The 23,853-nt window shown below is 34.7% G+C and overlaps 1 protein-coding gene across 1 annotated transcript in view; it reads left to right on the forward strand.

The window, feature by feature from the left end:
- The first annotated feature begins 2,180 nt into the window (after positions 1-2,180).
- The window catches only part of LOC141561378 (uncharacterized), a 42,811-nt gene continuing 21,138 nt past the window's right edge, over positions 2,181-23,853 (forward strand). The window contains exons 1-14 of the mRNA XM_074300862.1: positions 2,181-2,306; positions 6,773-6,823; positions 8,437-8,550; positions 10,575-10,656; positions 11,833-11,870; positions 13,133-13,205; positions 14,393-14,430; positions 15,692-15,764; positions 16,951-16,988; positions 18,250-18,322; positions 19,509-19,546; positions 20,808-20,880; positions 22,068-22,105; positions 23,367-23,439. Coding sequence (XP_074156963.1) covers positions 8,439-8,550; positions 10,575-10,656; positions 11,833-11,870; positions 13,133-13,205; positions 14,393-14,430; positions 15,692-15,764; positions 16,951-16,988; positions 18,250-18,322; positions 19,509-19,546; positions 20,808-20,880; positions 22,068-22,105; positions 23,367-23,439 — 749 coding nt within the window. The 5' untranslated portion in view covers positions 2,181-2,306; positions 6,773-6,823; positions 8,437-8,438. The remainder of the gene's footprint in view (positions 2,307-6,772; positions 6,824-8,436; positions 8,551-10,574; positions 10,657-11,832; positions 11,871-13,132; positions 13,206-14,392; positions 14,431-15,691; positions 15,765-16,950; positions 16,989-18,249; positions 18,323-19,508; positions 19,547-20,807; positions 20,881-22,067; positions 22,106-23,366; positions 23,440-23,853) is intronic.

The raw sequence follows: 23,853 nt of genomic DNA on the forward strand, positions 1-23,853 counted from the left end.
TGGTATTTATCCCTTCTCTGCTGCGGAGTATCCACTCTCGGGTAAAGGTCGTTTTACAGAAATGGAAGGGAAGAAGGCCCCCTCTGGTCTGAGCAGTGTTAGCTGCCGTCTTTGCTCTCTGGGCTTGCCCTTAGTCTGCACCCAGTCTGTTTGTCCCCTCCAACAAGCAAGCACAGAACTTTTCCGGCAAATTTCAAGGATGTCTTCTGTTGGTGACTATTTGTTATTTATTTATTTATTTATTTTTGGTCCTGTCAAGCATTAATTCTAAGGCTTTTCATGAAGTAAGTTCTGAGAGAACATGCAGAGCTCAAGCAGCTCTTTGCCTCCTCTCCGCCATCTTGGCCGGAAGTCAGATTGAATGCAAATAGCTTCAGTTCTTTTTTGGACAGAAACCCTGAAGTTTTCCCCTTCCAGATTCATTCATTCAGGTGTTTATTTAGAAAGTGGAAGGAGGGTGTAGGTGTAGGAGTGCAGATTCTTTGATTGAAATACTACTTAGGCTTACTCATTGGTGTGAAAAATCTCTCTTCTCTTCCCACACTGGCCAGAGGTAAAAGATCTGCCTCATTGGAAAGCATGGATTTTATTCTACAGTGCCAGTTGGTTTTTCAACCTGCCCCCAGTTTTTCCCACTTTAATGTGTTCTCTACTCAGGTGGAAAAGAAATCCTCCAGAAGGGTATCCCCTCAACTTGTTCCTTCAATTTAACAAATACTGATTCCCTATCCAACTCCAAGATTAATTCTCAATAATTTTTGAACATATTCCTATTCACCCCTTACACACAAATAAACACACACACACACACACACACACACTCTCTCTCCCTCTCTCTCTCTCTCTCACTCACTCTCTTACTTTCTAGGATTCCTCCAGACTTTTTGGTCCCCCATTACTCCAAAGACCTTACTGTCTGTATCTTCTGGGATCCAGTCTCTTTGGGCTTTTTAAATTTTCATCAAAATTCCAACTTTCAACCAGAGTCAGTCCTCCTCCCTGGTTTTCTCCTCATTCATGGTATTCTCTCCTGATTTCTGTGTCTTCGAGTGTCCTTAGGTTCTTTCAAGTACAAGTTAGAAATCAACTTTTTTTTTTCCTACAAGAACTACTTGTAGAATCCTTATTATGAGCAATTTTCTTTCTTCATTTTGCCTCAAACTATGTTCTGTATGTAGATTGTACATACAGCATTGTTAGTATGTAGTCATCCCTAGTAGACTGGAAGTTCCTTGAGAGACAAAATTGCCTTAGATGACCACCCTTCTTCTCCTCAGCCCCTAGCACTGTGCCTTGGCCAGAGAAGATATTTGATCAGTATTAACTCACTGAACCACCTATTATTTTTATAGATTTTCAAATTCATTATGAATTTACTTACACATGTTGGGATTCCATTACACTTAACAGAATTGAAATGGTAATCCATGTACAAGGTTGAAGTCTAAGAGACGTCATTTGTGGAAGACATTTGGACTTTTATCTTGCCTGATTCAATGATGATGTTTTGATACTAGATTATGTTAGAAAATCCTACAAGTATTTTTTTCCCTTTTTCTCTTTTGGCTAATGCGTTACTTAGCTTAGATTTCAGATAGAATACATTTCTGACAAATAGGATCTGCTTCCTAATACATCTGCAGGGATTTTGGAACATTTTTCCTATTCTATATCCAAATTACAGGAATTTATCTTTTTGAAATCCACAGGTTCTTATTTGACATTATTACCTTTTATATTAAACCACATTTTTCCTATAGATTAATTTTTTTCCACCAGTGATGTTATCAGATATTTTTCTTTAGAGCATATTTCTCAAAGAAAACCTCAGTTCCTCAGAATCAGTCTGAGGGGACTTAATGTTTAGGAACACTTGGATGACTTAAATCATGACATATGCCCACCAAAGAGAAAGTTCTACTTAATGTCATTGGAAAGGGAATCAGTGCTTTTAATCAATGGGAATTATAAAAATGTAAGCTTCTAAAAAGGTAAAACCAATCAAAACAAACACACCAAAAAAACCTTTTATCTGTGTGGTTAAGAAAGCATACATAGGAAAAAACTTACAACAAAGTTTTGAATCTGGACAACTCTGACAAGTATCATAATCAATCAGCTAATATGAGGTGTTGTTGCATCATAAAGCATCTGTTTTAAAAGTGGACAGAGCAACTAAATGGTGTCAGTCCTGACCATAGGACAGTGAAAAAAGCTGGTTTATTATTGATATAGAAAGACTTTTTTTTCCACAGACAGTCAAAATATACCGAATTTTACTTGAAGCCACGCTTCAGAAATATTGGGTAGGTGCTACTTTTCTACTTTACCATTCATTATCCTTCAGATATTACCATGCAGTATTCTAAAAGTGAAATCCCTTAAACCCACCCTCCTTTGTTTTGTTTTACTGTTTAAATATCTGCCCAGCAAAATAATTGTCTTCCTTAAATAGTTACTACTTCTTTTCCCCTCCTTCCAATAAGTAGCAATGCCTATCTGGTTTGATTTTTAATTTTAAAATTTTTAAAATTCAATTCAATTTAAATTTGTAGTTATTTTAAAATTTCAATTTTAAAATTAAATTATTTTATTTTATTTTATTCATTAATTTGACATTTGTTTTAATTTAATACTTGAATTTCCAAAACCAATCTGATTCTACTTGACCACCAAAAGGTCCTGGATCAAGCCCCATGTGGTCATTGTTTGGGTATCCATTGACTCAGATTGAATGCAAATAGCTTCAGTTCTTTTTTGGCCAGAAACCTTGAAGTTTTCCCCTTCCAGATTCATTCATTCAGGTGTTTATTTAGAAAGTGGTTTTTCCCACTTTAATGTGTTCTCTACTCAGCTGGAAAAGAGATCCTCCAGAAGGGTATCCCCTCAACTTGTTCCTTCAATTTACTAAATACTGATTCCCTATCCAACTCCAAGATTAATTCTCAATAATCTTTGAACATATTCCTATTCCTCCCTTACACACACACACACACACACACACACACACACACAGACACACAAACACACACAAGTACACACTCTCTCTCTCTCTCTCTCTCTCTCTCTCTCTCTCTCTCTCTCTCTCTCTCACTCTTACTTTCTAGGATTCCTCCAGGCTTTTTGGTCCCCCATTACTCCAAAGACCTTACTGTCTGTATCTTCTGGGATCCAGTCTCTTTGGGCTTTTTAAATTTTCATCAAAATTCCAACTTTCAACCAGAGTCAGTCCTCCTCCCTGGTTTTCTCCTCATTCATGGTATTCTCTCCTGATTTCTGTGTCTTCGAGTGTCCTTAGGTTCTTTCAAGTACAAGTTAGAAATCAACTTTTTTTTTCCTACAAGAACTACTTGTAGAATCCTTATTATGAGCAATTTTCTTTCTTCATTTTGCCTCAAACTATGTTCTGTATGTAGATTGTACATACAGCATTGTTAGTATGTAGTCATCCCTAGTAGACTGGAAGTTCCTTGAGAGACAAAATTGCCTTAGATGACCACCCTTCTTCTCCTCAGCCCCTAGCACTGTGCCTTGGCCAGAGAAGATATTTGATCAGTATTAACTCACTGAACCACCTATTATTTTTATAGATTTTCAAATTCATTATGAATTTACTTACACATGTTGGGATTCCATTACACTTAACAGAATTGAAATGGTAATCCATGTACAAGGTTGAAGTCTAAGAGACGTCATTTGTGGAAGACATTTGGACTTTTATCTTGCCTGATTCAATGATGATGTTTTGATACTAGATTATGTTAGAAAATCCTACAAGTATTTTTTTCCCTTTTTCTCTTTTGGCTAATGCGTTACTTAGCTTAGATTTCAGATAGAATACATTTCTGACAAATAGGATCTGCTTCCTAATACATCTGCAGGGATTTTGGAACATTTTTCCTATTCTATATCCAAATTACAGGAATTTATCTTTTTGAAATCCTCAGGTTCTTATTTGACATTATTACCTTTTATATTAAACCACATTTTTCCTATAGATTAATTTTTTTCCACCAGTGATGTTATCAGATATTTTTCTTTAGAGCATATTTCTCAAAGAAAACCTCAGTTCCTCAGAATCAGTCTGAGGGGACTTAATGTTTAGGAACACTTGGATGACTTAAATCATGACATATGCCCACCAAAGAGAAAGTTCTACTTAATGTCATTGGAAAGGGAATCAGTGCTTTTAATCAATGGGAATTATAAAAATGTAAGCTTCTAAAAAGGTAAAACCAATCAAAACAAACACACCAAAAAACCTTTTATCTGTGTGGTTAAGAAAGCATACATAGGAAAAAACTTACAACAAAGTTTTGAATCTGGACAACTCTGACAGGTATCATAATCAATCAGCTAATATGAGGTGTTGTTGCATCATAAAGCATCTGTTTTAAAAGTGGACAGAGCAACTAAATGGTGTCAGTCCTGACCATAGGACAGTGAAAAAAGCTGGTTTACTATTGATATAGAAAGACTTTTTTTTTTCCACAGACAGTCAAAATATACCGAATTTTACTTGAAGCCACGCTTCAGAAATATTGGGTAGGTGCTACTTTTCTACTTTACCATTCATTATCCTTCAGATATTACCATGCAGTATTCTAAAAGTGAAATCCCTTAAACCCACCCTCCTTTGTTTTGTTTTACTGTTTAAATATCTGCCCAGCAAAATAATTGTCTTCCTTAAATAGTTACTACTTCTTTTCCCCTCCTTCCAATAAGTAGCAATGCCTATCTGGTTTAATTTTCAATTCTTAAATTTTTTAAAATTCAATTCAATTTAAATTTGTAGTTATTTTAAAATTTCAATTTTAAAATTAAATTATTTTATTATATTTTATTCATTAATTTGACATTTGTTTTAATTTAATACTTGAATTTCCAAAACCAATCTGATTCTACTTGACCACCAAAAGGTCCTGGATCAAGCCCCATGTGGTCATTGTTTGGGTGTCCATTGACTCAGATTGAATGCAAATAGCTTCAGTCCTTTTTTGGCCAGAAACCTTGAAGTTTTCCCCTTCCAGATTCATTCATTCAGGTGTTTATTTAGAAAGTGGTTTTTCCCACTTTAATGTGTTCTCTACTCAGCTGGAAAAGAGATCCTCCAGAAGGGTATCCCCTCAACTTGTTCCTTCAATTTACTAAATACTGATTCCCTATCCAACTCCAAGATTAATTCTCAATAATTTTTGAACATATTCCTATTCCCCCCTTACACACACACACACACACACACACACACACACACACACAAACACACACAAGTACACACTCTCTCTCTCTCTCTCTCTCTCTCTCTCTCTCTCTCTCTCTCTCTCTCTCTCTCTCTCTCTCTCTCTCTCTTCTCTCTCTCTCTCTCTCTCACTCTTACTTTCTAGGATTCCTCCAGGCTTTTTGGTCCCCCATTACTCCAAAGACCTTACTGTCTGTATCTTCTGGGATCCAGTCTCTTTGGGCTTTTTAAATTTTCATCAAAATTCCAACTTTCAACCAGAGTCAGTCCTCCTCCCTGGTTTTCTCCTCATTCATGGTATTCTCTCCTGATTTCTGTGTCTTCGAGGTGTCCTTAGGTTCTTTCAAGTACAAGTTAGAAATCAACTTTTTTTTTCCTACAAGAACTACTTGTAGAATCCTTATTATGAGCAATTTTCTTTCTTCATTTTGCCTCAAACTATGTTCTGTATGTAGATTGTACATACAGCATTGTTAGTATGTAGTCATCCCTAGTAGACTGGAAGTTCCTTGAGAGACAAAATTGCCTTAGATGACCACCCTTCTTCTCCTCAGCCCCTAGCACTGTGCCTTGGCCAGAGAAGATATTTGATCAGTATTAACTCACTGAACCACCTATTATTTTTATAGATTTTCAAATTCATTATGAATTTACTTACACATGTTGGGATTCCATTACACTTAACAGAATTGAAATGGTAATCCATGTACAAGGTTGAAGTCTAAGAGACGTCATTTGTGGAAGACATTTGGACTTTTATCTTGCCTGATTCAATGATGATGTTTTGATACTAGATTATGTTAGAAAATCCTACAAGTATTTTTTTCCCTTTTTCTCTTTTGGCTAATGCGTTACTTAGCTTAGATTTCAGATAGAATACATTTCTGACAAATAGGATCTGCTTCCTAATACATCTGCAGGGATTTTGGAACATTTTTCCTATTCTATATCCAAATTACAGGAATTTATCTTTTTGAAATCCACAGGTTCTTATTTGACATTATTACCTTTTATATTAAACCACATTTTTCCTATAGATTAATTTTTTTCCACCAGTGATGTTATCAGATATTTTTCTTTAGAGCATATTTCTCAAAGAAAACCTCAGTTCCTCAGAATCAGTCTGAGGGGACTTAATGTTTAGGAACACTTGGATGACTTAAATCATGACATATGCCCACCAAAGAGAAAGTTCTACTTAATGTCATTGGAAAGGGAATCAGTGCTTTTAATCAATGGGAATTATAAAAATGTAAGCTTCTAAAAAGGTAAAACCAATCAAAACAAACACACCAAAAAACCTTTTATCTGTGTGGTTAAGAAAGCATACATAGGAAAAAACTTACAACAAAGTTTTGAATCTGGACAACTCTGACAGGTATCATAATCAATCAGCTAATATGAGGTGTTGTTGCATCATAAAGCATCTGTTTTAAAAGTGGACAGAGCAACTAAATGGTGTCAGTCCTGACCATAGGACAGTGAAAAAAGCTGGTTTACTATTGATATAGGAAGACTTTTTTTTTTCCACAGACAGTCAAAATATACCGAATTTTACTTGAAGCCACGCTTCAGAAATATTGGGTAGGTGCTACTTTTCTACTTTACCATTCATTATCCTTCAGATATTACCATGCAGTATTCTAAAAGTGAAATCCCTTAAACCCACCCTCCTTTGTTTTGTTTTACTGTTTAAATATCTGCCCAGCAAAATAATTGTCTTCCTTAAATAGTTACTACTTCTTTTCCCCTCCTTCCAATAAGTAGCAATGCCTATCCTTTCTTAAAGACCAGGATTAATCCTGGTTTAATTTTTAATTCTTAAATTTTTAAAAATTCAATTCAATTTTAATTTGTAGTTATTTTAAAATTTTAATTTTAAAATTATTTTATTTTATTTTATTCATTAATTTGACATTTGTTTTAATTTAATACTTGAATTTCCAAAACCAATCTGATTCTACTTGACCACCAAAAGGTCCTGGATCAAGCCCCATGTGGTCATTGTTTGGGTGTCCATTGACTCAGATTGAATGCAAATAGCTTCAGTTCTTTTTTGGCCAGAAACCTTGAAGTTTTCCCCTTCCAGATTCATTCATTCAGGTGTTTATTTAGAAAGTAGAGGGAGGGAGTACGTGTAGGAGTGCAGATTCTTTGCCTGAAATACTACTTAGGCTTACTCATTGAATGGTGTGAAAAATCTCTCTTCTCTTCCCATACTGGCCAGACCTAAAAGATCTGCCTCTTTGGAAAGCATGGATTTTATTCTACAGTGCCTGTTGGTTTTTCAACCTGCCCCTGGATTTTCCCACTTTAATGTTTTCTGTATTTTTTTTCTTTTTTCCCCTTTTTTAATGGACTTAAGCTATCTCTGCATTGTGAGTATATGTGGTATGTTCACACACATTTGTCTATATGAAAACAGAAAGTTAACTTCTCAAATATAAAGGGCACCTAGAACAAGAGAATAGATTGGATCATAGGATATAGTGATGAGAGAAAGGAAAGGGGCAATCCCGCTGGCCTGCACAAAGATCCCAGGAGGCACAGTGTCCTCTGTAAATGAATTTACAGGCCCGAAAAACTAGATTGATAAATAAAAGGTTTATTGTAGAAATTTGGAAGTAAAGTTCAGTTAGAAAGATGCCAGGGCCAAAGGTGGCCGCTGGGCGGGCAGGAACCCTTACCTGGCCAGAAAGATAACCATGTGTTGGGGGGAAGGGCTCTTGCAAAGTGAGAGCTCCAGCTGGGCTCTTTCATACCTAAAAGGAGATTGTGGGCAGTGCCAAACTCTTGGTGACCTTTTCAGATAAGGATGAAACTGACTGGGGGGGCTGAGAAAACCCAAGCCAGCTCAGATCCCGTCGGGGCTGGGCCCAGATATTCATCCATGGGGGTTGAGAATTTTAAAGGGAACCTCAACCCTTATCAATAGGCAGAGAAAGTGACAAACTGCAGGAAAAAATGTATGAATTTGATTACTTTTCAAGGCCCTTTCAATAGGTAATGCAAGATCATTATAAAATGAGTCCTTTTCTTATCTAATTTCATAATAATAGTTCAGTCTGTCTCTGCCTTTATCTGTCTCTTCATATGTGAATATATAAAATGATTTCACAGATGTGTATTTATATGTGTGGATATATATAATATTTCTATTTTCATTTTCATCTATTTACATCTATTTTCATTTTAAGGAATGCATCATGTGAAAGTTACATCAAAAACATCTTATATATTTGAATGTGGTGAGTTTTTTGAAATGACATTAACATTTACAGATTACATAGTTATTGGAACACTACTGAAACGTAACTTTCAGGCAATCCAAGTATTCTATTTTTCTTTCCTGTTGAGAGTTGTCATCTATTGGGTAGGGGACAAGGATGGGGGGAATTTCTACTATGGAAAAGTCAAACATTAATTTCACATTAGGAAAATGACTGATGGTTCATTTTTTTCTCTAAATACTAATTTAAGTCACTTTCAAACGTTTGACTATTTCAGACAATGGTGAAATCCATTTGAAAAAAAAAAGATTCCGGAAAAGTTTTTGTTGGTGAGTTTCTATTGGAATCTCTTAGATTAGAATTAACTTTGTGTTGAGGTCCAATATTCATATTAAATGGGATCATTTAAAACAGCTTATGCTGATACTTATTCAAAATGGTCAAATAAAACAGTGATTGCATAACACAAAGAAAAACATGCTCTTGAAGAAGAGTGGTGAGCAGTGAGGTTCCATCTCTACCAAGGCCCTGGGGATGTTGATCAGTGTACCATTAAATCCATTTCACTCCTTTGGTCTCTCCATTCATCAAGCTAGCTCAGGAAAACTGTGTGAAAAGCACAGGAGAAAGCAGGAGGTGTAACAAAGGAGAGGGGGTGGGGCAATCATTTTTTCAAGCATGTCTGAGGAATTTCCTATCCTCTCACAGCCAGGAAGGTCTCAATTGGAAATGACTTCTGAGAAAAGCTGCCAGGTTCTGATGAAGCAGCCATCCTAGAAAGGGAAAGGACTTGGCTGAGTCAGAAAAGGGCCAAAATGAGTGACCTTGAAACAACCCATCCAGAAGAAAAAGAATGAATGAATAATATCATATGATCTTTTCTCAAAATAATTGTATTGTGTTCTGCTAGGCGCTTTTCAGTGTAGAGAAAAGATAATTATGAGAAATGTTTTTTTAAGAAATAATGTTGTGTATTTGTCATTGAAATAAGCAGAGAGATGCCATCTCTACACAGCATGCTGACAGACATAAAAATCATCATGGGATATCTCATTACAAAGGGCTTTGAATAAAATTTCAACCTAGTGAGAAATATCTCAGCTTAAACAATTATGAAGGGATCCACATTCAATGGAAATATATGTATCTAATTATATTTTGGCTCTATCTTTGTTTAAGAAATTAAAGCTTTAAAAATAAACCTTGACAGGGATTCTCTATTGTCAGAGCATGGAGTACAATAACCTGTTCAGAATTATTTTCACCATCATGATCTCTTCCAAATTTTTGTTACTCTAGACATTCACAGTATATATATATATATATATATATATATATATATATATGTATATATTTTTTTTTCTTGGAGACATAAAGTGCCTCACACTAAAGAGGATTCCTCTTCCAGGGCCGTCTAAAATGTAAATGATGGTTTTCTTTTTAAAGATCCTTTAGGCAAATTGAGTCTATCTACCTTTTTAAAATGAGGAATTAACATTTCATGTATTTTTTTATTTTTTTCTCTTTTCAAATGAATACTCCCTGGAACATAAAACAAGGAGAGAAAAAGACAAGTTTTATAATGGTGAGGTTAATTCATACTTTATATTTTCTAATTTCATTATACAGAGATTATTTATTCAGTAACATATATTTAAAAAAAACATTAATTTCATTAAAAAAGAATAAAAAAATACAACATAATAACACAGAACTATAGGGAACCTTACAATGTGTCTAGCTAAATGCCGGGGGGAGGAGTCAATATACATAACAAGTTACCAGTTCAAGAAAGTTGTATATATTAATATAAGAAATTATATTCATGAAAGGTTGCTGTATATTTTTTTACTTTATTTTTTTCTTCCTTTCCTCCCTTCTCTCATGACATCAAGGTGTATTTAGAAAATGATGTATTTATAAATATAAAGGGAGATACATATATATATACATATATATATGCATAAACATATATATATATATATATATATATATATATATATATAAGAACCATATGACAAAAGTATTGCCTTCAAAAGTGGTCTGACATTCTTTTTGATTATCCACTTTATTGCTTCTTTGTTTTGACATTGGGATTTTTATAGTTATAGAGGAATGGGAACATTGTTTTGAAACACCTGACCCACCTGGACAAGCCAAAAGCGACAAAAGTTACTACGATGAAAAGTGAGCTTCCCTTCTTTCCCAAAACTGTAAAGAAATCAGATATATAATGAGAACATAAAAAAGTTTCTCAATATATCCATTTTAAAACAGAAAAATATACTTTGTAAAGAATCTACATGTCTTCAAATGCATCACTCCAAGTGATTTCTGCTTAAAATATAGAGATGTTTGCTACAAGAATAGCATTGCCATACATTACCAGCATAATTTTAAAAAATCATGTAGCCACTGATTTATTGTGACTTTTATCAAATGTTATAAACTAAATTTTGAGGATTTGGGAGTTGAATAGAATTAAGGCCCTTCAAACTCCAAAATCCAGTGCTCTATCCAATGTGTAAATTAGCTGCTGACACATTATTTATTTAAATTTTTTTCTACATTCTATATTTTTATATAAAATGATTAGAAACCAAATGATACTTTCAGTCATGCCAGGGAACAGAATTATTGGAGGAAAAAATTTCGGACTGGTGATTCTACTTGATTGGGAACATGTCTCTTCAAGCAATGACCAAGTGAAATTGGATTTAGAAAGAAAATGGAGACTTGATTGTAGCTCTTAGACCCCAGGAGATAAAGCAAAAATAAATTGAGCAAAGAGGGATCTCTATATGAGAAGACATTATCTCAAAATACATTAAAAAATTGCTGGATTTCAGGAAAATCGGAAACAATAATTCAAGCATTGAAATACATAAGGAGAGGTAAATTGACACAAAAATACTATGAAATTCACAATTACCTTGCCATTTGATATCCCTCGCTTTATGCTTATAATCTCTGAGCAATTTCAAGATATTTATGCTTCTCAACATCTTGGCTGTAGAGGAGAAATCCATGATGTCCCAACTGGGTCAATTTTGCAATTCTAAATACCCAGGTATTAGGTTCATAGACACAAATTCTCACTTTCCTTTCATCAGTGTAAAAAAAAAAATGCTTCCAAGAATGGCAGCTACCTTGGTGTGAGCTATATTGTGAATATGAATTTTATATTTGGAGCTTTACAGATTCTCTGTGTCACACTGAAGAGCACTCATGCAAATGTAAATGTTTTGCTTTAGAAAAGATCTTAAAGCTAATTAGGCCTTTCTAGACTTTTTTAGAAGGAGGATTAATGTTTCATTTTCTTCTTCTTTCCTTTCACTTCATTCCTTTCTGAAATATAAAAAGTGATGAAAGTGAAGAAAGCAATTGGTCATCTGATGAGGGTGAGTCCCGCCACTTATTTTGTGTATTTGTTGATTTCAGTATAGTGAGATCATAAGAAGATTATTGAATGTTTTTAGAAAAACTAGTTTATTGCAAAAAATAATACAAACCCATGCAACTGGATAAGAAAACTACAGAGTGAACACTGAGATGTGGCCAGCTATAAACTGGCCAGGATTCAGTGTACATAACGATAAATTGCCAATTTCTTCAAAATGTATATATTTTATACATGAAATTATATTCCTGAAAGTACATCTTTCTCCCCTGCAAATAGCTCTTTTGTTCAGCTGTGTATTTTTTTAGTTTATAGTTTTTGCTACTTTTTTTTTTGTTTCCTCTGAACACCATATCAAGTTGGAATTAAAAATTGATATATTTATGAATATAAAGTAAGATAAATTCATATATTTTCATATTATACACATACACATAACTCTCCTTTACACATACACACACGTTTCCTACAACAGTTAAGATTGCTTGAATTCCTCCCCGAATCCTCCAATGATAGCAATTCTGAGCAAACAGCAACCTTAATGAGTGAAATGAGCATGCTTAGGAGGGTCTTCCCTTAGTAGAGAACACTAAAGTATATTTGTCAGTTTCCAATTTAGAAATAATTAAGAGAAACATTCAATTCTATGAAATATCTAAAGTCTCAAAGTTTTTGCTGCTTCAGTCTTTTTCTTCGCACCAAAATGTCTCATACAGGCTGACTTGAGCAATATGGTCAGCATTTGAGTGTCCTTTGCTCTCCCCCTTTTTATTTGTCAGGGGTATGTTGTGCTCTAAATTACACTAACAAACTCCATGTTTGGTCATATTATGCATTGAGTGGATTCTGTAGATTATTGACACACACTGATAATCACATCTTAGGAGAAAAAGTATTTTAGCTGCTTGTTGGCAAAGGTGATGTCCATCTTCATCTTAGCTTCCTTTGCATCCCAGGGAGTGTAGATGGTTTACTATGTTTCCCAAAATGATTTTATTTCCAAGAAATTGCCCCACAGGTCGAAATATCTGTCATAGAGTGTTTTAGATTTCAGTGACATTTTAACTTTTGCAGTAAAGAAGCATGCAAGTCGTTAGCCCTTCGAGTTGATCATACATATTTGGGGGGAAGGAAGGGGTCCTAGAAACCTGTACCTGTGTCATTGTAAGGAACCACATGAGAAAACTATCACTTTCAAAACTTGTCTGATTTATGCATTTGACTGCTTCTTTGGTTTGTTATTGGATATTTTTATACTTACAGATATATTGGAATCGTATCTTCATTACCGTCATAACAACACACCTGAGTCAAACAGGATAAAAGATGAGAAAAAGTGAGCTTCCCTTCTTCCCCAAACACTTTATTCCAATTAGCTCTGTAAGGAGGACCTCAAAAGGTTCAGAATACCTTCATTTTTTTAGAGAAGAAGATACCTTGTATAAAGAATGTACATACCTTCAAATGGAAGGGACATTTCCTTGAAATTTAGAGGTCTCGAATTCAAAAATAGACTTCTCATATATCACCAGCAACATTTCCTTCTTTTAAAATATTTGCATAGTCACTGGGTTGTGACTATGAGTTGTGGAGTATCAGACACTTATTTTTAAGGGTTTCAGATTCGAACTGAAACTGAACTCAGGCCTCCTGACTCCAATGTCTGGTGCACTTTCCAATGTCCCTTCTAGCTGCTGTAACATTATGTTTTACTTTAAGTATAAGTATTTTTCTACATTCTCTATTATCATATTGACTGATTATAAACCATATGATGCTTCAGTCATTCCAGAGAACAGAATTTTTGGAGGTAATATTCCTTGATTGGGGAGAAGATATGTCTCTTAAAGCAGTGATTGAGTGAAATGGGATTAAGAAAGAAAGTGGAAGCTTAATTGTAGCTCTTACCCCATAGCACTTAAAGCAAAAATAAGTTGAGTAGAGAGGGATCTCTACCTGAGAGGACATTAACTCACACCACAGTAAAAAAGTGCTTGATGACAGGAAAATCGGACCCAATAATTCAGGCATTCAAATACCTAAGGATTGTTAAATTGCCACAAAAATACTATGAAATTCACAATTAACTTGCCATATCCTATCCCCTGCTTTATGCTTATAATCTCTGAAAAATTTCGGGATATTTCTCCTTCTCAACATCTTGGCTGTAGAGGAGAAATCCATGATGTCCCAACTGGGTCAACTTTGCAATTCTAAATATCCAGGTATTAGGTTCATAGACACAAATTCTCACTTTCCTTTCATCAGTGTAAAAAAAAAAAAATGCTTCCGGGAATGGCAGCTACCTTGGTGTGAGCTATATTGTGAATATGAATTTTATATTTGGAGCTTTACAGATTCTCTGTGTCACACTGAAGAGCACTCATGCAAATGTAAATGATGTTTTGTTTTAGAAAAGATCTTAAATCTAGTTAGGCCTTTCTAGACTCTTTTAGAAAGAGGATTAATGTTTCATTTTCTTCTTCTTTCTTTTCACTTCATTCCTTGCTGAAATATAAAAAGTAATGAAAGTGAAGAAAGCAATTGGTCATCTGATGAGGGTGAGTCCTGCCACTTATTTTGTGTATTTGTTGATTTCAGTATAGTGAGATCATAAGAAGATTATGGAATGTTTTTAGAAAAACTAGTTTATTGCAAAAAATAATACAAACCCATGCAACTGGATAAGAAAACTACAGAGTGAACACTGAGATGTGGCCAGCTATAAACTGGCCAGGATTCAGTGTACATAACGATAAATTGCCAATTTCTTCAAAATGTATATATTTATACATGAAATTATATTCCTGAAAGTACATCTTTCTCCCCTGCAAATAGCTCTTTTGTTCAGCTGTGTATTTTTTTAGTTTATAGTTTTTGCTACTTTTTTTTTTGTTTCCTCTGAACACCATATCAAGTTGGAATTAAAAATTGATATATTTATGAATATAAAGTAAGATAAATTCATATATTTTCATATTATACACATACACATAACTCTCCTTTACACATACACACACGTTTCCTACAACAGTTAAGATTGCTTGAATTCCTCCCCGAATCCTCCAATGATAGCAATTCTGAGCAAACAGCAACCTTAATGAGTGAAATGAGCATGCTTAGGAGGGTCTTCCCTTAGTAGAGAACACTAAAGTATATTTGTCAGTTTCCAATTTAGAAATAATTAAGAGAAACATTCAATTCTATGAAATATCTAAAGTCTCAAAGTTTTTGCTGCTTCAGTCTTTTTCTTCGCACCAAAATGTCTCATACAGGCTGACTTGAGCAATATGGTCAGCATTTGAGTGTCCTTTGCTCTCCCCCTTTTTATTTGTCAGGGGTATGTTGTGCTCTAAATTACACTAACAAACTCCATGTTTGGTCATATTATGCATTGAGTGGATTCTGTAGATTATTGACACACACTGATAATCACATCTTAGGAGAAAAAGTATTTTAGCTGCTTGTTGGCAAAGGTGATGTCCATCTTCATCTTAGCTTCCTTTGCATCCCAGGGAGTGTAGATGGTTTACTATGTTTCCCAAAATGATTTTATTTCCAAGAAATTGCCCCACAGGTCGAAATATCTGTCATAGAGTGTTTTAGATTTCAGTGACATTTTAACTTTTGCAGTAAAGAAGCATGCAAGTCGTTAGCCCTTCGAGTTGATCATACATATTTGGGGGGAAGGAAGGGGTCCTAGAAACCTGTACCTGTGTCATTGTAAGGAACCACATGAGAAAACTATCACTTTCAAAACTTGTCTGATTTATGCATTTGACTGCTTCTTTGGTTTGTTATTGGATATTTTTATACTTACAGATATATTGGAATCGTATCTTCATTACCGTCATAACAACACACCTGAGTCAAACAGGATAAAAGATGAGAAAAAGTGAGCTTCCCTTCTTCCCCAAACACTTTATTCCAATTAGCTCTGTAAGGAGGACCTCAAAAGGTTCAGAATACCTTCATTTTTTTAGAGAAGAAGATACCTTGTATAAAGAATGTACATACCTTCAAATGGAAGGGACATTTCCTTGAAATTTAGAGGTCTCGAATTCAAAAATAGACTTCTCATATATCACCAGCAACATTTCCTTCTTTTAAAATATTTGCATAGTCACTGGGTTGTGACTATGAGTTGTGGAGTATCAGACACTTATTTTTAAGGGTTTCAGATTCGAACTGAAACTGAACTCAGGCCTCCTGACTCCAATGTCTGGTGCACTTTCCAATGTCCCTTCTAGCTGCTGTAACATTATGTTTTACTTTAAGTATAAGTATTTTTCTACATTCTCTATTATCATATTGACTGATTAGAAACCATATGATGCTTCAGTCATTCCAGAGAACAGAATTTTTGGAGGTAATATTCCTTGATTGGGGAGAAGATATGTCTCTTAAAGCAGTGATTGAGTGAAATGGGATTAAGAAAGAAAGTGGAAGCTTAATTGTAGCTCTTACCCCATAGCACTTAAAGCAAAAATAAGTTGAGTAGAGAGGGATCTCTACCTGAGAGGACATTAACTCACACCACAGTAAAAAAGTGCTTGATGACAGGAAAATCGGACCCAATAATTCAGGCATTCAAATACCTAAGGATTGTTAAATTGCCACAAAAATACTATGAAATTCACAATTAACTTGCCATATCCTATCCCCTGCTTTATGCTTATAATCTCTGAAAAATTTCGGGATATTTCTCCTTCTCAACATCTTGGCTGTAGAGGAGAAATCCATGATGTCCCAACTGGGTCAACTTTGCAATTCTAAATATCCAGGTATTAGGTTCATAGACACAAATTCTCACTTTCCTTTCATCAGTGTAAAAAAAAAAAATGCTTCCGGGAATGGCAGCTACCTTGGTGTGAGCTATATTGTGAATATGAATTTTATATTTGGAGCTTTACAGATTCTCTGTGTCACACTGAAGAGCACTCATGCAAATGTAAATGATGTTTTGTTTTAGAAAAGATCTTAAATCTAGTTAGGCCTTTCTAGACTCTTTTAGAAAGAGGATTAATGTTTCATTTTCTTCTTCTTTCTTTTCACTTCATTCCTTGCTGAAATATAAAAAGTAATGAAAGTGAAGAAAGCAATTGGTCATCTGATGAGGGTGAGTCCTGCCACTTATTTTGTGTATTTGTTGATTTCAGTATAGTGAGATCATAAGAAGATTATTGAATGTTTTTAGAAAAACTAGTTTATTGCAAAAAATAATACAAACCCATGCAACTGGATAAGAAAACTACAGAGTGAACACTGAGATGTGGCCAGCTATAAACTGGCCAGGATTCAGTGTACATAACGATAAATTGCCAATTTCTTCAAAATGTATATATTTATACATGAAATTATATTCCTGAAAGTACATCTTTCTCCCCTGCAAATAGCTCTTTTGTTCAGCTGTGTATTTTTTTAGTTTATAGTTTTTGCTACTTTTTTTTTTGTTTCCTCTGAACACCATATCAAGTTGGAATTAAAAATTGATATATTTATGAATATAAAGTAAGATAAATTCATATATTTTCATATTATACACATACACATAACTCTCCTTTACACATACACACACGTTTCCTACAACAGTTAAGATTGCTTGAATTCCTCCCCGAATCCTCCAATGATAGCAATTCTGAGCAAACAGCAACCTTAATGAGTGAAATGAGCATGCTTAGGAGGGTCTTCCCTTAGTAGAGAACACTAAAGTATATTTGTCAGTTTCCAATTTAGAAATAATTAAGAGAAACATTCAATTCTATGAAATATCTAAAGTCTCAAAGTTTTTGCTGCTTCAGTCTTTTTCTTCGCACCAAAATGTCTCATACAGGCTGACTTGAGCAATATGGTCAGCATTTGAGTGTCCTTTGCTCTCCCCCTTTTTATTTGTCAGGGGTATGTTGTGCTCTAAATTACACTAACAAACTCCATGTTTGGTCATATTATGCATTGAGTGGATTCTGTAGATTATTGACACACACTGATAATCACATCTTAGGAGAAAAAGTATTTTAGCTGCTTGTTGGCAAAGGTGATGTCCATCTTCATCTTAGCTTCCTTTGCATCCCAGGGAGTGTAGATGGTTTACTATGTTTCCCAAAATGATTTTATTTCCAAGAAATTGCCCCACAGGTCGAAATATCTGTCATAGAGTGTTTTAGATTTCAGTGACATTTTAACTTTTGCAGTAAAGAAGCATGCAAGTCGTTAGCCCTTCGAGTTGATCATACATATTTGGGGGGAAGGAAGAGGTCCTAGAAACCTGTACCTGTGTCATTGTAAGGAACCACATGAGAAAACTATCACTTTCAAAACTTGTCTGATTTATGCATTTGACTGCTTCTTTGGTTTGTTATTGGATATTTTTATACTTACAGATATATTGGAATCGTATCTTCATTACCGTCATAACAACACACCTGAGTCAAACAGGATAAAAGATGAGAAAAAGTGAGCTTCCCTTCTTCCCCAAACACTTTATTCCAATTAGCTCTGTAAGGAGGACCTCAAAAGGTTCAGAATACCTTCATTTTTTTAGAGAAGAAGATACCTTGTATAAAGAATGTACATACCTTCAAATGGAAGGGACATTTCCTTGAAATTTAGAGGTCTCGAATTCAAAAATAGACTTCTCATATATCACCAGCAACATTTCCTTCTTTTAAAATATTTGCATAGTCACTGGGTTGTGACTATGAGTTGTGGAGTATCAGACACTTATTTTTAAGGGTTTCAGATTCGAACTGAAACTGAACTCAGGCCTCCTGACTCCAATGTCTGGTGCACTTTCCAATGTCCCTTCTAGCTGCTGTAACATTATGTTTTACTTTAAGTATAAGTATTTTTCTACATTCTCTATTATCATATTGACTGATTAGAAACCATATGATGCTTCAGTCATTCCAGAGAACAGAATTTTTGGAGGTAATATTCCTTGATTGGGGAGAAGATATGTCTCTTAAAGCAGTGATTGAGTGAAATGGGATTAAGAAAGAAAGTGGAAGCTTAATTGTAGCTCTTACCCCATAGCACTTAAAGCAAAAATAAGTTGAGTAGAGAGGGATCTCTACCTGAGAGGACATTAACTCACACCACAGTAAAAAAGTGCTTGATGACAGGAAAATCGGACCCAATAATTCAGGCATTCAAATACCTAAGGATTGTTAAATTGCCACAAAAATACTATGAAATTCACAATTAACTTGCCATATCCTATCCCCTGCTTTATGCTTATAATCTCTGAAAAATTTCGGGATATTTCTCCTTCTCAACATCTTGGCTGTAGAGGAGAAATCCATGATGTCCCAACTGGGTCAACTTTGCAATTCTAAATATCCAGGTATTAGGTTCATAGACACAAATTCTCACTTTCCTTTCATCAGTGTAAAAAAAAAAAATGCTTCCGGGAATGGCAGCTACCTTGGTGTGAGCTATATTGTGAATATGAATTTTATATTTGGAGCTTTACAGATTCTCTGTGTCACACTGAAGAGCACTCATGCAAATGTAAATGATGTTTTGTTTTAGAAAAGATCTTAAATCTAGTTAGGCCTTTCTAGACTCTTTTAGAAAGAGGATTAATGTTTCATTTTCTTCTTCTTTCTTTTCACTTCATTCCTTGCTGAAATATAAAAAGTAATGAAAGTGAAGAAAGCAATTGGTCATCTGATGAGGGTGAGTCCTGCCACTTATTTTGTGTATTTGTTGATTTCAGTATAGTGAGATCATAAGAAGATTATGGAATGTTTTTAGAAAAACTAGTTTATTGCAAAAAATAATACAAACCCATGCAACTGGATAAGAAAACTACAGAGTGAACACTGAGATGTGGCCAGCTATAAACTGGCCAGGATTCAGTGTACATAACGATAAATTGCCAATTTCTTCAAAATGTATATATTTATACATGAAATTATATTCCTGAAAGTACATCTTTCTCCCCTGCAAATAGCTCTTTTGTTCAGCTGTGTATTTTTTTAGTTTATAGTTTTTGCTACTTTTTTTTTTGTTTCCTCTGAACACCATATCAAGTTGGAATTAAAAATTGATATATTTATGAATATAAAGTAAGATAAATTCATATATTTTCATATTATACACATACACATAACTCTCCTTTACACATACACACACGTTTCCTACAACAGTTAAGATTGCTTGAATTCCTCCCCGAATCCTCCAATGATAGCAATTCTGAGCAAACAGCAACCTTAATGAGTGAAATGAGCATGCTTAGGAGGGTCTTCCCTTAGTAGAGAACACTAAAGTATATTTGTCAGTTTCCAATTTAGAAATAATTAAGAGAAACATTCAATTCTATGAAATATCTAAAGTCTCAAAGTTTTTGCTGCTTCAGTCTTTTTCTTCGCACCAAAATGTCTCATACAGGCTGACTTGAGCAATATGGTCAGCATTTGAGTGTCCTTTGCTCTCCCCCTTTTTATTTGTCAGGGGTATGTTGTGCTCTAAATTACACTAACAAACTCCATGTTTGGTCATATTATGCATTGAGTGGATTCTGTAGATTATTGACACACACTGATAATCACATCTTAGGAGAAAAAGTATTTTAGCTGCTTGTTGGCAAAGGTGATGTCCATCTTCATCTTAGCTTCCTTTGCATCCCAGGGAGTGTAGATGGTTTACTATGTTTCCCAAAATGATTTTATTTCCAAGAAATTGCCCCACAGGTCGAAATATCTGTCATAGAGTGTTTTAGATTTCAGTGACATTTTAACTTTTGCAGTAAAGAAGCATGCAAGTCGTTAGCCCTTCGAGTTGATCATACATATTTGGGGGGAAGGAAGGGGTCCTAGAAACCTGTACCTGTGTCATTGTAAGGAACCACATGAGAAAACTATCACTTTCAAAACTTGTCTGATTTATGCATTTGACTGCTTCTTTGGTTTGTTATTGGATATTTTTATACTTACAGATATATTGGAATCGTATCTTCATTACCGTCATAACAACACACCTGAGTCAAACAGGATAAAAGATGAGAAAAAGTGAGCTTCCCTTCTTCCCCAAACACTTTATTCCAATTAGCTCTGTAAGGAGGACCTCAAAAGGTTCAGAATACCTTCATTTTTTTTAGAGAAGAAGATACCTTGTATAAAGAATGTACATACCTTCAAATGGAAGGGACATTTCCTTGAAATTTAGAGGTCTCGAATTCAAAAATAGACTTCTCATATATCACCAGCAACATTTCCTTCTTTTAAAATATTTGCATAGTCACTGGGTTGTGACTATGAGTTGTGGAGTATCAGACACTTATTTTTAAGGGTTTCAGATTCGAACTGAAACTGAACTCAGGCCTCCTGACTCCAATGTCTGGTGCACTTTCCAATGTCCCTTCTAGCTGCTGTAACATTATGTTTTACTTTAAGTATAAGTATTTTTCTACATTCTCTATTATCATATTGACTGATTAGAAACCATATGATGCTTCAGTCATTCCAGAGAACAGAATTTTTGGAGGTAATATTCCTTGATTGGGGAGAAGATATGTCTCTTAAAGCAGTGATTGAGTGAAATGGGATTAAGAAAGAAAGTGGAAGCTTAATTGTAGCTCTTACCCCATAGCACTTAAAGCAAAAATAAGTTGAGTAGAGAGGGATCTCTACCTGAGAGGACATTAACTCACACCACAGTAAAAAAGTGCTTGATGACAGGAAAATCAGACCCAATAATTCAGGCATTCAAATACCTAAGGATTGTTAAATTGCCACAAAAATACTATGAAATTCACAATTAACTTGCCATATCCTATCCCCTGCTTTATGCTTATAATCTCTGAAAAATTTCGGGATATTTCTCCTTCTCAACATCTTGGCTGTAGAGGAGAAATCCATGATGTCCCAACTGGGTCAACTTTGCAATTCTAAATATCCAGGTATTAGGTTCATAGACACAAATTCTCACTTTCCTTTCATCAGTGTAAAAAAAAAAAATGCTTCCGGGAATGGCAGCTACCTTGGTGTGAGCTATATTGTGAATATGAATTTTATATTTGGAGCTTTACAGATTCTCTGTGTCACACTGAAGAGCACTCATGCAAATGTAAATGATGTTTTGTTTTAGAAAAGATCTTAAATCTAGTTAGGCCTTTCTAGACTCTTTTAGAAAGAGGATTAATGTTTCATTTTCTTCTTCTTTCTTTTCACTTCATTCCTTGCTGAAATATAAAAAGTAATGAAAGTGAAGAAAGCAATTGGTCATCTGATGAGGGTGAGTCCTGCCACTTATTTTGTGTATTTGTTGATTTCAGTATAGTGAGATCATAAGAAGATTATGGAATGTTTTTAGAAAAACTAGTTTATTGCAAAAAATAATACAAACCCATGCAACTGGATAAGAAAACTACAGAGTGAACACTGAGATGTGGCCAGCTATAAACTGGCCAGGATTCAGTGTACATAACGATAAATTGCCAATTTCTTCAAAATGTATATATTTATACATGAAATTATATTCCTGAAAGTACATCTTTCTCCCCTGCAAATAGCTCTTTTGTTCAGCTGTGTATTTTTTTAGTTTATAGTTTTTGCTACTTTTTTTTTTGTTTCCTCTGAACACCATATCAAGTTGGAATTAAAAATTGATATATTTATGAATATAAAGTAAGATAAATTCATATATTTTCATATTATACACATACACATAACTCTCCTTTACACATACACACACGTTTCCTACAACAGTTAAGATTGCTTGAATTCCTCCCCGAATCCTCCAATGATAGCAATTCTGAGCAAACAGCAACCTTAATGAGTGAAATGAGCATGCTTAGGAGGGTCTTCCCTTAGTAGAGAACACTAAAGTATATTTGTCAGTTTCCAATTTAGAAATAATTAAGAGAAACATTCAATTCTATGAAATATCTAAAGTCTCAAAGTTTTTGCTGCTTCAGTCTTTTTCTTCGCACCAAAATGTCTCATACAGGCTGACTTGAGCAATATGGTCAGCATTTGAGTGTCCTTTGCTCTCCCCCTTTTTATTTGTCAGGGGTATGTTGTGCTCTAAATTACACTAACAAACTCCATGTTTGGTCATATTATGCATTGAGTGGATTCTGTAGATTATTGACACACACTGATAATCACATCTTAGGAGAAAAAGTATTTTAGCTGCTTGTTGGCAAAGGTGATGTCCATCTTCATCTTAGCTTCCTTTGCATCCCAGGGAGTGTAGATGGTTTACTATGTTTCCCAAAATGATTTTATTTCCAAGAAATTGCCCCACAGGTCGAAATATCTGTCATAGAGTGTTTTAGATTTCAGTGACATTTTAACTTTTGCAGTAAAGAAGCATGCAAGTCGTTAGCCCTTCGAGTTGATCATACATATTTGGGGGGAAGGAAGAGGTCCTAGAAACCTGTACCTGTGTCATTGTAAGGAACCACATGAGAAAACTATCACTTTCAAAACTTGTCTGATTTATGCATTTGACTGCTTCTTTGGTTTGTTATTGGATATTTTTATACTTACAGATATATTGGAATCGTATCTTCATTACCGTCATAACAACACACCTGAGTCAAACAGGATAAAAGATGAGAAAAAGTGAGCTTCCCTTCTTCCCCAAACACTTTATTCCAATTAGCTCTGTAAGGAGGACCTCAAAAGGTTCAGAATACCTTCATTTTTTTAGAGAAGAAGATACCTTGTATAAAGAATGTACATACCTTCAAATGGAAGGGACATTTCCTTGAAATTTAGAGGTCTCGAATTCAAAAATAGACTTCTCATATATCACCAGCAACATTTCCTTCTTTTAAAATATTTGCATAGTCACTGGGTTGTGACTATGAGTTGTGGAGTATCAGACACTTATTTTTAAGGGTTTCAGATTCGAACTGAAACTGAACTCAGGCCTCCTGACTCCAATGTCTGGTGCACTTTCCAATGTCCCTTCTAGCTGCTGTAACATTATGTTTTACTTTAAGTATAAGTATTTTTCTACATTCTCTATTATCA

Source organism: Sminthopsis crassicaudata, chromosome 3, assembly GCF_048593235.1.
Source record: "Sminthopsis crassicaudata isolate SCR6 chromosome 3, ASM4859323v1, whole genome shotgun sequence".
NCBI classification, from domain to species: Eukaryota; Metazoa; Chordata; class Mammalia; order Dasyuromorphia; family Dasyuridae; genus Sminthopsis; species Sminthopsis crassicaudata.